The sequence below is a fragment of the Solanum lycopersicum genome, chromosome 1, assembly GCF_036512215.1.
Source record: "Solanum lycopersicum chromosome 1, SLM_r2.1".
NCBI classification, from domain to species: domain Eukaryota; kingdom Viridiplantae; phylum Streptophyta; class Magnoliopsida; order Solanales; family Solanaceae; genus Solanum; species Solanum lycopersicum.
Window position 1 is genome coordinate 74765019 of NC_090800.1, and position 15063 is coordinate 74780081.

Here is a 15063-nt window from a genome sequence, read left to right on the forward strand (position 1 = left end):
TTAAAATATTAATTTCCCGCGCTTATTATAATATACATTTCATTTTATGTGCCACATATGCAGTAAGTGTCTAAATAATTTAAATTCGAATAGGTAGAGGTATTTAATAGATATTAATCTTAGTTAAGGTATCTTAACTAAGAATATAACATTCACTGCCAGAGTAATTAATAACTAAATCAATAATTAGATTGCATTAATTTCATTATAGCTATATATATTGAAAGCTTAATTAGCAATTTAACATTCACTAAAATTAAAAAAAAAGAATTTGCAGAAAAAATAGTGAGAATGAGCAATTTTGGAGGTAACCCAAATGATGAGCTTTCCTTCTACAAGATTGTTTTGGACCCTCGTATGGAAGAACTGGTAATGTTGCATTCTCAATTCAAGAATTACTATTAATTTTTTTTTCACTTTTATATCTATTTTTATGAATTTAAATTGTCTGAAAATAGCTTTATTTATTTATTTTAGATTCAAATCGACGATATGCTTTTTCATGTTTATTTGATTTTATTACTAATGTATGAATATCTCTGTTGACCGATGGTAACTACACTATTAAAATCGTTAAGAAATAATTTGTTTAGTAGTCGTTTTAGATCTATAAAATTTTACTAAAAGTGAGTGACTTCAATCATCTTTTTTAGATCTACGAATTTTATTTATTAAATTTCAATCGTCAGTAAACATAAATTTATTTTTTTTATTTTAGATTTAGACAACATGTTTGATATTATTCATAAATTACACAAATGTAGCTATATGTGTTAGACGGATGATAACTTGACTTTACTTAAATCGTTAAGAGTTAATTGTCAATATCAATTTTAGATCTATAAATTTTATCGATAGAAAACATTTTGACCTATTTCTTTCGGATCTATAATTTTTTTAATACATTTAAATGTTAAAGAATATGCTTTCGTTCTCTCTTCTAGGCTAGGGATTTTTAAATCCACCCCTAAAAAATTAAATGACTCACACCTTAAAAGTATAGAAATTAACAAATGATCATTCAAATTTTTATTCAACCTTATAGAATAAGAATTAAGATTGCACCTCTTAATTAGAAAAAAGAATGAATTGGTTTTTTTTTTTCTTTTTGTTCACTCAAGGAATACAAATTTGAATGTCCAATATTTCATAATTAATTTACAAATTACATATGTATAAATATTTGTGATAGGTGATAACATGACTCAGTTTAAATTGCTAAGAGTCAAATTTTATTAATATTAATTTAAATTTTATAAATCTTTTCAAGGGTAACCATTATCATTATTTCTTTTAGATGCATATCTTGCTTGATCTTACTCAATGATTTTTATTGTTAATTTTAAATCTATAAGCCTTATCTACTATTTAGAGACAAATATATTTGTTATAAATCAAACTTCTATTTATTTATTATTTTTATATCGATGACTTGTTTACAAATATTAATTGTCAATGAGTAAATTTCATTTATTTACACATAGCTAGCCTCCAAATAACATGCTTGTTTGATCTTATTCATTTATTACATGTGTAAATAAATATTTTTGTTATTAGGTAGAGTCGAGATTTGAACTCTATCTTAATTAGATTCTCAGTTGTCAATTATTTTACTTATTATTAAAAAAAAAATTAAAATCTATATATATTATATAAAGTATGCGATAAATTATATTACGTTGATATGATAAATAGGGATAAAACTCAAATACCAGATTGTGTTTGTTTTTTTGGTTATCGTAGAGAGTTCCATCGACTCTTGTGAATCGTATGAGGGAAGAAACAATGGGAGAAGTGTTGCTAAAATGTGGTGATGGTGACAAGTATTGGAACATAACAACACGTGAGGATGGAAACTCGATGTACTTCCATGGTGGTTGGAAGGAATTTGCGTTGGAGAATCATATTCAAATGACTCAAGTTTTATTCTTCAATTACGATGGAGCGAAGACATTTACTGTGCGCATTTTCGACAAGAACGGATTAGAGAAATGATTGATATTCGAGTTCAAGTGAAAAGACGATTGTCTTTAATCTATTGATGGTTAATTAAAGACTGTTTTTTATCAAAATTATGTGAGAGTGGTAGTAATCGTTTTCGAACATTTTTTTTCTTCGTATTATTTACATTCTAAGGTTTTATGTATCTTCGTTAAACTTAATGTAGTTTAATTTGTTTCGGTTTTACTCATGTCTTGGTGCAATTTTCAGTTTTTTTTTTTTTTACCGTGATTTTGCTATTGTTTTGCTGTAGTTTTAGACAATACTGGTACCATTTTGACTCATTTTATAATTTAAATTCTAACTCATTCTTGATAGATTCAACCAATTAAAATTAAGATGCAAACATCATTTTTTCACTACTCAATTCAGCAAAGAAGTGTCTAGGATTTTTTTTAAAAAAAAACATAATTTCACTTGAACCTCTTTTTTTAGAATGTCGAATCTAACAAAAACAAAATTTGGTAAATATCGTAGTTGATAAGCTTAAGTAGCGAAAATTAATGTCGCCATATCACGGCTACTAATTTTTAAAAGTAGTTGTGTGAACTCTTAAATTAAAATTGCTCTAATAATATTATTTTTTTACTTTAAAAACACAACTATTTTGCCTTCTAATACGCACATGGCCAAACCCCACTTAAATTAGGACCGAAGCTAATATTATCTTCGTACATTTTAATTGTTAGGGGAAAGGGTCTGATATATCCTTTGTCATTTAGAGTTGATATATCCTTGTTACAAAAGTGGCTCATATATATTTATACTTGTAAACAAATGGCTAACATATATCTTATTCTTCTAACGGAAATGAATTATAATTCCATATGAATAAATTTAATCCTCGTCAAACATATTTTTTTAAATTTTTTTTATTTTAATGACTAATTTATAATTATTATTTTGATAATTAAATTTATTTATGTTTCACTAATATTCTTGAAAAATTTATTGTAGATGACCAAATTTTTTATTCGAATACAAAATTAAATTACAATACACACAAAAAAAATAGGTTAATTTTTTTTCTTTAAATTAAGGAATGAAAGAAAAAAAATAAGAATAAGAAATTCAATAATTATAATAAAAGAAGTCAAAAAATAATTTATGTATGAAAAAAATTAAAATATACCTTGAACTTTGATAGAAGAATCATATATACCCCTAAATAATTTTTTTAAAAAAAATTAGAAGTAATAAATATAAATTTAAAACTAATTTTTTAACTTCCGTTAAATGAAGGGTATATGTGAGCCATTTTGTAACGGCAGGGGTATATGTGAGCCGTTTGTATAACGGTAGGGGCATATATATGCCACTTTTATAACGAGGGGTATATCAGCTCCAAATGACAAAGTTGATGGGTATATCAGACCCTTTTCCCTAATTGTTATAATTTTTTTGTTGAATTAAATAATAATAATTTTGATAAATATATTTATGAAATATTTTTTTATTATATTAATATGTAAAAAATTATCATTTATAATTTTTAAATATTTTTTTTATTTTAAATAATAAATTAATGTATCGTAATTGAATTTTTAAAATAAAAGTGGACTACAGTAGATGCAAGAGATTTAGCATCAGTCACCAATCACGGTCACGGATTACGTCACAATTTACAAGATTAACATTCTCTTTCTATATTGGTCAGATGCAGCTCGTCTTTGATGCTCAAAAAGTATTACTAACAATTTTTTTTTATATAGAAAGGGGGATATCCGAGTGGCGATTCTATTATTTTTATTTTATTAAAAGGGATTGAAAAATAAAAATATAATATCGTAGATTTAAATTTGAAATCTCAAAAAAAAAATTGAAGTTTTATTTATCAAATTAACCTTTTGTCATATATTTAGAAATTTAAAATTTATACACATTAAAAAACGATACGTTCAACATAATTTAACGTTTTATTAAAAAAATTCGAATAAACCCCTTGCGATTCTGCCACCGGGATGATGACTAAATAAAAAAGGCAATGAAGGACGTGGTGGTACCTTCCCAAGAACACCAACTCCAAGTAGTGAAATAAAATTTTAAAAAAACAGACTAGTGAGAATGTAAAAATATTGTCCTCCATTATCTAATATTAACAATAATATCAAACCACAAAAAATTAGATTTGTTAAGATTAGATCTGCGCACATATTTGCAGGTTCGACGCAAAATCATATAAAAGAAGCATAGTGCTACAATAATGATCGTATTTATTGCTAAGATATCATATATTTTCCTGGACGCACAGAGATTAATTCTAATTTCTAACTCAATATAAATATTAAATTTTTTCCAAAATGTTGTGTCTGTTTTTGTTGCCACTGCCCCTTGAATTGATCAGGGTTCACAAGTATACTTCTTTTACCGCGAGGTTGTTTAGTAGAATATATATATTAATTTTGTTATTATTTGAACGTTTTGTTTAATAGTGTTTTGTACGTATAATTAATATATGTATTCACAATATATATCTTATTCAATATTATTGGGTGCGTAACTAATACATATCAATTCACAGTATTATAATTAAGTTTATAAATACATGAATAAGTCTGATTAGAGACAATAATTCCTAAATATACCAATTCAAACTATGGATAAAAGAAATCACAAACATAAATTTAAATTTATTATTATTCTTATCTCCTATATGATCACACACTCTCAATATTAAGAAGTTCACTGTCGTATTTTATCGAGCAACTTTCACATATAATAAATATAAAAATTATATTTATATGTTGTAGCTATAGTTTGCATAATTGCGCTTCATAACAAATGTTATGTTTGTTATGAAGCTTCGGTTTTGTATAATACGTTAGATATACCTAATTTTATATAAATTGTTCAGTTATGTATAAATTCATTTAAACATTGTAGTTTGTATAATAAGATCTGTATTTATATAATTATAAGTGTATATGATAAAAATATATATTTTTTTTTGTATGTATATATATTTTTCTCTAATTTTATACAAACACAAGTGCATTTTATAAATCTTATACCGAAATATATAAAATAACTAATCACAGCTTATGGACCCGAACCTGGGTGATCTATTATATATAAAAAATGACTAATTGTATACCGAATCAGATGATAAAAAAATGAGATATTTATTATGAATTACAAATAAAATAAATTATAACATTTAATTTGAATTATTAATTTAGTGTTTGATATCATCTTTCCTATATAATTGTATGGGGGTGGTAGCAATTGGCTGAGTGAAGCAATAAAACAATAATTGTATGTAGGAATAATTAGGCATGGGACCTTATATTGCTCTCTTCTGACCCCTACCCATTTTACATGTAATAATTAATCAACTCTTTTAAGCAAAGTTAACTAATATTCTTATATTCCTCCCTTCTCTTTAACGCAAGTTTGTTACAAATGTATATAATAAGAGAGTACTTAATACAAATTTGAGATGGAAGCATGTTTAACTTTATACGTATTTTGACCAAAAACTAAATACTATAGTACTAACAATTTATTTACATAGATATTCGTAATTTAAATTTCACGTTTCTAATATTTACTTAATTCTCTTATTTATCTACTGAAACATTCAAAATTTAAATTTAACGATTTTCAATATTTATACTAGTGAGTAATGGGGTAATTTCTTTTTGGCAGCCACTCGTGTGTTTACTTACCCGTGACGACTTTGAGAAGTTAATGGTCTTTCTATAGAAATAGTAAATTGTTGGAGTAGTTGTAAAATTAAATCTCATGATCATGATTTTCTTAGTTGTCAATATATTGTCCTTTTAATAATTAAGCTGTTGAAAAATTTGAAGGAAACTAAGGCATAATTGCGTACATATATACATCTGACTTTCCATGCATTTATGATTTTTCAAAAATATAAGTAAATTTAAAAATAAATATATATATTTAACGAAATTTGATCCCAACCTTCAATTAATTATTAACTACTTATTTGTAGTGCAAGGACATCAAATCAATTTAATAAGAACACTACCCCAAATATTCTTTTTAAATTACTCATCAACAAGTGAGAGTATCGATGAGAGTTTGGGTAATCATCTAATTAAACTATTAATTTCTTCCTTCTACAATAGCTGATCACTTTCCATTTTACATGGTATTTAAGAAGTGATAAATAAAATTATCAAATTGACTAAGTTATATTTTATACATATTGATAGATATTAAGATAATCTATGAAAGTACTCCAACGTGGATAAAAATAAAAGTATAAAATAATAATTAAGTACTTAATAAACTCTTTGAAAACACAAATTCTAAAAACTTTAACTTTATTTAATCTTCTAAAGAGAAGTTATAAGAACATTAAACATTGATGATAATATTAATTATATGGATAAAAATAAGAAAATTTTTATTAATTTATTTTGATTTAATAAGTGATCAAGTATTTTGGACAGATATTTTTTAAAAAGGTAATGTGTTTAGGTCTTTAGGGTGAATTAATAATTTAAATTTTATGAATTAAGAAATAATAATTATATATTTTGAAATTATAGTAATTCATATCTATTACGTAGATATAATTTATTAGTTTATGTTGTGCGTCATAAATATTGAACTGAAATTAACCGAGTATGTTGAGTATGATCCTCGATATGCTAACTTATCCATATCTTTATTTAATGTATTCTTGCTTCTCCTAGTGGCTCTGCATTTATTACATTGATTCACCCCCTTTATAATACATGAAGTACTACAATTAAATAAAAAGTACTTCAATTTGTGAGATATGATTTGGTGTCTGTTTGGATTGAATTAAAAATTAATTAAATTTACTTTTATATTAGTTTTTTTAATTTTTAAAAGTGTTTGATTATTATGAAACATAATATAAAATAATTCAAATATGACCTAAAATAAACCATAAAGCGTTTGACGAGTTAAATATCCTCTTTTATTTTTTTATTTTTTTATTTAAAAGTTATTTCAATTTAATTTTTTATTTTTAACAATCCACACGGGTTCTTCCTACTATTTTATCCCCTCTCCGAGTGGACGGGATCAAGTTCTCAAATATTTTTGACAAATTATATTTGAGTAAATTTTTTTGTGAAGTTTCCTCGTGTGTTCGGTTGACTCCAATTTTTTTCAAAAATATTACATTTTTTCAAAAAATATGATTTATATTTATAAGTTTTAAAAATTATTAAAATTGCCATACATTATTTTATCATTTTATAATGCATATGTTTTGTTAAAAGAAAAGGGGAAAATGCACAAGTACCCTCTCAACCTATATCCGAATTTTCAGATACACACTTATACTATACTAAGGTCTTATTATACCCTTTAACTTATTTCTACCCCTTTTCGACCTACGTGGCACTAGCTTGAAAAAAAAATCAACTAGCGTTGAGCCCACAATATAGTGCCACGTAGGTCGAAAAGGGACAGAAAATTATTAATAAAATAAGTTCAGGGGTAAGTGTCTCTGAGATTTCGGGCATAGGTTGAAGGGGTTGTTGTGCCTTATCCCAAAAAAAGTTATAATGTGATAACAAAACAACAATGCCTATATTATATTAATCGCATACTCAAACTTGTCACTGATTCAATTATAATTATAACTCAATAAACACAAATTATTATTTTTTCTCAATTTATCATTCAAGTTAAAACTCAAACTTTTCCGGAAGAATTAATAACAAATATTAGTTGAAATAAATAAATAATGAGTTTTTAATATAAAATATAAAAAGTTAAGGTAATTTTGATTTTTTTGAAATTCTCAAATAATAAAACTTGACTTAGAAGTACTAATTTTTTTCATGTACGTAGAAACTTCACTAATATTCGTCATTTATAAATTATTGATTATTGATCAAAATTTTAAAATTTTAATTGTGTGACATAAATCCATGCATGTTGTTTAATTCAACAGTTATATTTCCTGCATTACCACTTGACCCTAGCCCCGCAACTGCCGCTTTAAATGTTTTTAAAAATTGTTTGAACCCACCTCTAAAATTAACCATATAGCCCTGTGTCTATTCCCCTCTCAACGAGTTCAGTATCAACCCCACGATATTCATAAAACGACTTAAAGTATGAAGTAGTAGTTGATTCAATCTATATATATGTAAAAATAATTCTACTTATAATAAAAGTAGTATAATTTTTCGCCAAAGAAGATTTAAATGAAGCCCTAAATCCTTACTTATTCTGTCTTTGTACACAACTTAAACTCGCATCCATGCCTGCACCTTTAATTTGACATTTCTAGTGCAGCATTGGTGATGACAATGGTAAGATAAGTAATTTTATAAAAATAGCTAGGTGGTGGATGACGGAAGATGTTTAGTGGTAGTTGAATAAGTAAACTGAGATCCTAATTATGATCTAGATTGGAAAAAAATTAATTATAAGGACTTTATTATATGTGTTAATTATTAAAATTGGAAAGTGTTCTGCGATAAATATATAGGAAGTTGAGTGCAGCTATATATGTTAAGTGATTTGGTTAAATAATAGAGTACTAGTCCACATCCCAGTTCAACAGTTTTTGCAACTTGCAATGTTGGAAAAAGAAATATAAAAAAGCTTATCCTCTCTCTCTATATAAATATAAATAAAAAATATTCTTATAAACAGTGAAACAAAGCATCATGGGTGTGATCTGATGGGTCATCAACAAAGCCCTACTCATTCGACATGCGAATCCAAGATATATTTTTTTAGAAAATCATGTGTAGAATTCCAATTACTTTGTTACTTCTTTTTTATTTTATGAAAAATTGATTTCATAGGTTATATTATTCATTCAAAACATATTTCTTTTATTACATCTTCGTATATACAAAAATAGTGCAACAACATCATTCAATACGCAATTAAATTGAGGGGTAATACAATGTTGCATAATTCAAGAGCGATAATGCACAAAATTTAAATATGTAACTGATAATTTCATCGTGAGTCCGTGAAATTTTATATACGTTATCCCAATTTAAAACATGCAAAAGATGCATCACCAATGCCCATATCCTCATGCATCATAACCACTAGCTCTTTAAGGCCAATACCCATGGCCTCAACAAACCAAAAAAACTCAAATCTTATATAAACCTACATCCAAAGCAACCACTCACACAATTGAAACAACAAATATTCCCTCTTCCCCACAAAAATGAGTGGAGGTAACAGCATTACCAAATCAACCTCCAGTCTCTTCATTTTCATTTTCCTGTTTGTTTCTATTCAAGCAGCTCGTCCCCCATTCGCCTGTGACCAAAAAAACAGAGCATTTAGAAATTTCCCCTTTTGTCAAACAAATTTGCCGATTGGCGACAGAGTGAGAGATCTGATTGGGCGATTAACATTACAAGAGAAAGTGAAATTGTTGGGGAACAATGCCGCGGCAGTGCCGAGGCTGGGTATAAAAGGATACGAGTGGTGGTCGGAGGCACTTCACGGAGTTTCAAATGTAGGTCCAGGGACTAAATTTGGGGGTGAATTTCCAGGAGCTACTAGTTTTCCACAAGTTATTACTACTGCTGCTTCTTTCAATGCTTCATTGTGGGAAGAAATTGGCCGGGTAAGTATTCACATAATGCTTTAAACGATGCCAATTTCTGGTGCTCTGTTTTAAATTCGTTGCACTAACAACATTGTGGAAAAAACTTGCACAACCTAACCAATTATAGTTTAACATGCGAATAAAATCACACATTGATAGTGATAAAAAAAATAATTTACAAAGTAAAAGACAATTTCACTTTAATTTTTAATTTTGACCTCTGATTTTCAAATTTTAAATAAATAAATACATGAGTCTTACCTGACAAAATATACGTAAGACAAAAAATGACATGTAGGATGACATGTTGAACATGCGTGTCTATTTGTTCAGCTTTATACTTGTTTAACTGTCTACTTATGCACACCCAAAGTTGAAGAGCGTAAATGTGATTCAAAACCAAGTTAAAGAGCATATTTATGTATTATGCCTAGATAAATTGAATTAATTTTACAATTTAAAATTTGAAATATAGCATTGGTTAAACGGCTTGAATCTCGGGAAACGAAATGTAGCAAAATAAAAATAAACAAAAAGAGTAATATTCTTAATGTGAGGATTTCTTTGTGAAAATCATGCAAACTCAACTGAAAACAGAGTATATTAAGAGTTTTTTTTTTTTTTGCTTAATTTAACCCAATAAATTTAAGTAATTTCATTGATAAATATTTCATGGTGAACTATAAAATAGTAACCAACCTACTAGTAAAGATTAATCCAGGTAAGTAATACTTTTGTAAAGTAAAGGATAATATTTTTGTTAGTTTCTCTTTGGTGCTTTATAGAGTAGCTCAAGTAGAGATCTTACTATTTTTCGATTCTTGCGCCTGCATGGAATTGCTGAATATTAGCGGTGGCCATTTTTAAAATTTCAGATTTTGATATGTTCCAAATTATTTTGAAGTAAGGGACAAGGCTCGTATCAAAAATATTGGAAGGAAAAATTATTTTCGTCCTAAAATTTGGTTAGAATTTGATCCGATGGTGAATAGCACACTTCATAATGTACCTTTTTGAATATTTTTTTTAATTTTAATATTTTTAATTAAAAATGAAAAAAATAATTTATTTTTAAATAAAAAGAGTATTATAAATCTTTTAAATTTTTGATCAAATTTTCTAGTCATGTAGCATTATTGTTTATTATTTTTTATAAAATTATTTGTTACATATATGAAGCTAAAAAAAAAACGATAATGCATCACAAAAGATTTAACCCTTTTATGATTTGATTATTAATCAATGAGAATATAATGGGAGTAATTAAGGTAAGAGAAACAATTATTAAATGTACATTTTGGTATAAAGTACTTTCTTGTGTGCAAGGCCAATTAAAGTTTAACTTATTGGAGGGTCCCATTGGCCATAACTTATTGGATAGTGACTGTATATAAGGGCATCAAACCAAGTTGCAATTTTTTCAGAACAGGCTCTGTTTTCTATATAAGGTCACATCCCTTTTTAAATTCTATATTATTTAGTAGGCAATTTAGCCAAAGGATTTGAAATCTGTATTCATTTATAAAATTTTGCATAAATTTTTAGTTCATGATTTCAGATTCTTCAAAAAAAAGTAGGCTTTTAAATGTTAAATGTGGTCCATTGATTTTTTGCAAAAGAAGATCCATCATTTTAATTTTATTTTTTTTAAAAAAAAAAATTGACGTGAAATAGATTGTATGTATTATGTGAAAGAAGAATATTAAAATATAGTTAGTTATTACTTTTGTTGATTAGTGAACCTTTGAAAAAATATATGTACTTATTTAAAAGATTAAAATAACATATAATAGCAAATACTTATTATAAAAGAACTATGATATAAGGGTAATGCTATATAAAAAAGTTTATAATATTGTTTTTATTTTAAAATAGATTATTTTTTTTAAATTAAAAGTATTAACGTTAAAGAGATAAAATAACATAGAGTGAAATATATTATTTTATCATTATCAAATTTTCTATTTTTCATATTTATAAGAAAAGAAACAAAATTTAAAAATTCAAACTGCGTTTACAAACAACATTTCAATTTGTCAATTTTCAAATCATAATTTAAACCATTTTCCAAATGGATCCATTCTTTGTAACTTCAATATGAACAAATAAGAAAATATCAAAAAAATTAGTTCGTAGTTAAGCTCAAAAGACATTACTAAGAATTCATAATGTCGGTTCAAAAATCAGTCTTTGGAAATCTGTTACCTGCATTTTCAATTGATGATTCTTGGACCTCAAATCAATTTTAGAGAAGACACGATCACATTGTAACTGATCGAACAAATCATTAATAGGAGGAATAAGATACTTGTTCTTAATAGTTACCTCATTAAATTTTATACAAAATAAAAATTAGACAAATAAATTGAAATAGAGAGTTTACGTAGATTTTTTATCAAAATGGCCACAATTGCTACACGTTTTTATCGCTGTGAGAACAAAAGTTACCCATTATTAAGTGACACACTTATACTATATTAAGGTCCTATTACCCCTCACTATCTTGTGGGTACAACGCTGGTTGATTTTTTTTTCAAGATAGTGTCACGTAGGCCGAAAACAGGTAGAAAATTACTTATAAAATAAGTTTAGCGGGTAATAGGACCTTAGTATAGTATAAATGTGTTTCTGAGATTTCGAACATATATTGAGGAGATACTTGTAGATTTTCCCTTAAATCTATAAACTTTTGTTTTTGTTTATTATGAAGTTATTCAATTGAGATATGGATTCAGGTTGTATCAGATGAAGCACGAGCAATGTACAATGGAGAAATGGGAGGTCTGACATATTGGAGCCCAAACGTCAACATTTTTCGAGATCCAAGGTGGGGAAGAGGACAGGAGACTCCCGGTGAAGATCCCGTCGTAGCTGCTCTATACGCCGAGCGTTATGTAAGAGGTTTACAAGGAAATGAAGATGGTGACAGCCTGAAAGTAGCAGCATGTTGCAAGCATTATACGGCCTATGACCTCGATAACTGGGGTGGCGTTGATAGATTTCACTTTAACGCCAAGGTAAAATACATTCTTCTTTATATTATTAAGGATAATTGTACCCCTCACTATAAGTGTCTCTCTGGGATTTCGGACATAGGTTGATGGGGTACTTGTGAATTTTCCCTGTTATTAATTACTACTCCTGTCAAACATATGTATAATATGTGTGTGGAACAGGTTACCAAGCAAGATATTGAAGATACATTTGATGTACCATTTAGAAGTTGTGTTAAACAAGGTAAAGTGGCTAGTATTATGTGTTCATACAATCAAGTCAATGGCATACCAACTTGTGCTGATCCTCAACTTCTACGTAAAACAATACGCGGTGGTTGGGGTCTGAACGGTTACATTGTCTCCGATTGTGATTCCGTTGGAGTATTCTACGATACCCAACATTACACATCAACGCCTGAGGAAGCTGCAGCTGCTGCTATTAAAGCGGGTCTGGATTTGGATTGTGGGCCTTTTTTGTCACAACATACTGAGAATGCGGTGCATATTGGTATTCTTAAAGAAGCTGCTATTGATACAAATTTAGCTAATACTGTTGCTGTTCAAATGAGGCTTGGGATGTTTGATGGAGAACCATCAGCCCAGCAATACGGACATCTTGGCCCAAGAGATGTTTGCAGCCCCGCCCATCAAGAACTCGCCGTTGAAGCTGCTAGACAGGGTATTGTTCTTCTTAAGAATCATGGACCGGCTCTTCCTCTTTCACCTCGACGCCATCGTACTGTTGCTGTTATTGGACCAAATTCAGATGTTACTGTCACAATGATCGGAAACTACGCAGGTAAAATATAATTATTCACTTCAAAATATGAAAAAGTAAAAAGTTCAACGACTACTATATGTGAAAAAGAGGACTAATTGGGCTTTTAAAAAATATAGGCGTTGCATGTGGATACACGAGCCCATTACAAGGAATATCAAAGTATGCAAAGACCATTCATGAAAAAGGTTGTGGTGATGTGGCATGTTCAGACGATAAATTATTTGCTGGAGCTGTAAATGCTGCACGTCAAGCAGATGCAACAGTGCTAGTGATGGGCCTAGACCAGTCTATTGAGGCTGAATTCAGAGATAGAACTGGACTGCTTTTGCCTGGATTCCAACAAGAACTCATCTCCGAGGTATCGAAGGCATCGAGAGGTCCTGTAGTATTGGTCCTCATGTCTGGAGGCCCAGTTGATGTAACATTTGCCAATAACGATCCTCGAATTGGTGCTATTGTGTGGGCTGGATATCCTGGACAAGGTGGCGGTGCTGCCATTGCAGATGTCCTTTTTGGAGCCCATAATCCAGGTAAATTAACTAAACATTAACACAAAGTTGGGCCACATTTAGTTCTATGAATCATTTGTATTAGCGAAATAAATACAGTGTCACAACTATATACTAATTAGATACGATTTTTTTTCAGGTGGGAAGTTACCAATGACATGGTATCCACAAGAGTACTTAAACAATTTACCAATGACAACAATGGACATGCGATCAAATTTAGCCAAAGGATACCCTGGTAGAACATACCGTTTTTACAAAGGCCCATTAGTATACCCATTTGGGCACGGATTAAGCTACACAAAATTCATCACTACAATCTTCGAAGCCCCAAAGACACTAGCCATTCCAATAGACGGACGCCATACTTACAACAGCAGTACCATATCAAACAAATCAATCCGAGTAACACACGCAAAATGCAGCAAGATATCAGTTCAGATTCATGTCGACGTGAAGAATGTAGGGCCAAAGGATGGTTCACACACATTGCTCGTATTTTCAAAGCCACCTGTTGATATTTGGGTGCCACATAAACAATTGGTCGCGTTTCAAAAGGTATACGTCCCAGCAAGATCGAAGCAACGTGTTGCGATAAATATTCATGTGTGCAAGTATTTAAGTGTAGTAGATAGAGCTGGTGTTCGAAGAATTCCAATTGGTGAACATAGCATTCACATTGGTGATGCTAAGCATTCCTTATCACTTCAAGCATCAGTTCTTGGAGTTATTAAATCTTAAGGATTTATTTTCTTTTTTTTTTGGGTAAAATCTCCACGTAAAGATGTCTTTGCGTTAAATGGAGATTCTTTTTTTCCCCTAATTGTTCAACAAGGGGATAAGCAAAAATTAGATTTTCTTTTATTAGATAAGAAGAAAGAAGATTGAGAAATTAATTGTAACTTCCAATTGAAAGAAATGGGGATTATCTATTACAATGTTTTTTCCAACATTTACATTTTGATATTGTCGTAAATGGGGTATCTTCACGTAAATAGTTAAACATATTTATTATTTACTTCTCTAGTCTGTATACATTAATTATACACATATTATATATGGATTATTTATAGGAAAACTTCATAGATTGGCCTTAAAACTTAAAATAATTACACATTCATACTTCAATCTAAAGTAATTCAAAAAATACCTACCCTCTGAAAAAAAAAAGATTACATCACATACCCCATTCATTAAGACCAATAATTTTCACTTAAATTATATTAAATTAGT

General features: G+C 28.6%; 1 protein-coding gene and 1 long non-coding RNA gene across 2 annotated transcripts; one reads left to right on the forward strand and one right to left on the reverse strand.

Moving 5' to 3' along the window:
* Positions 1 to 8902: 8902 nt before the first annotated feature.
* Positions 8903 to 10492, reverse strand: LOC109120838 (uncharacterized). The gene is made up of 2 exons (XR_002028295.3): positions 10353 to 10492; positions 8903 to 9249 (listed from the first exon to the last, which is right to left on the reverse strand). It is a non-coding gene; the product is annotated as an uncharacterized lncRNA (long non-coding RNA).
* ARF/XYL2 (alpha-L-arabinofuranosidase/beta-xylosidase) lies at positions 9120 to 14765 on the forward strand. Its single transcript, NM_001279178.1, is given in 5 exon segments — positions 9120 to 9562; positions 12280 to 12561; positions 12721 to 13339; positions 13438 to 13851; positions 13970 to 14765. Coding segments are annotated over 5 exon segments (2325 nt in total). The 5' UTR covers positions 9120 to 9154; the 3' UTR covers positions 14572 to 14765.
* The last annotated feature ends 298 nt before the right edge of the window (positions 14766 to 15063 follow it).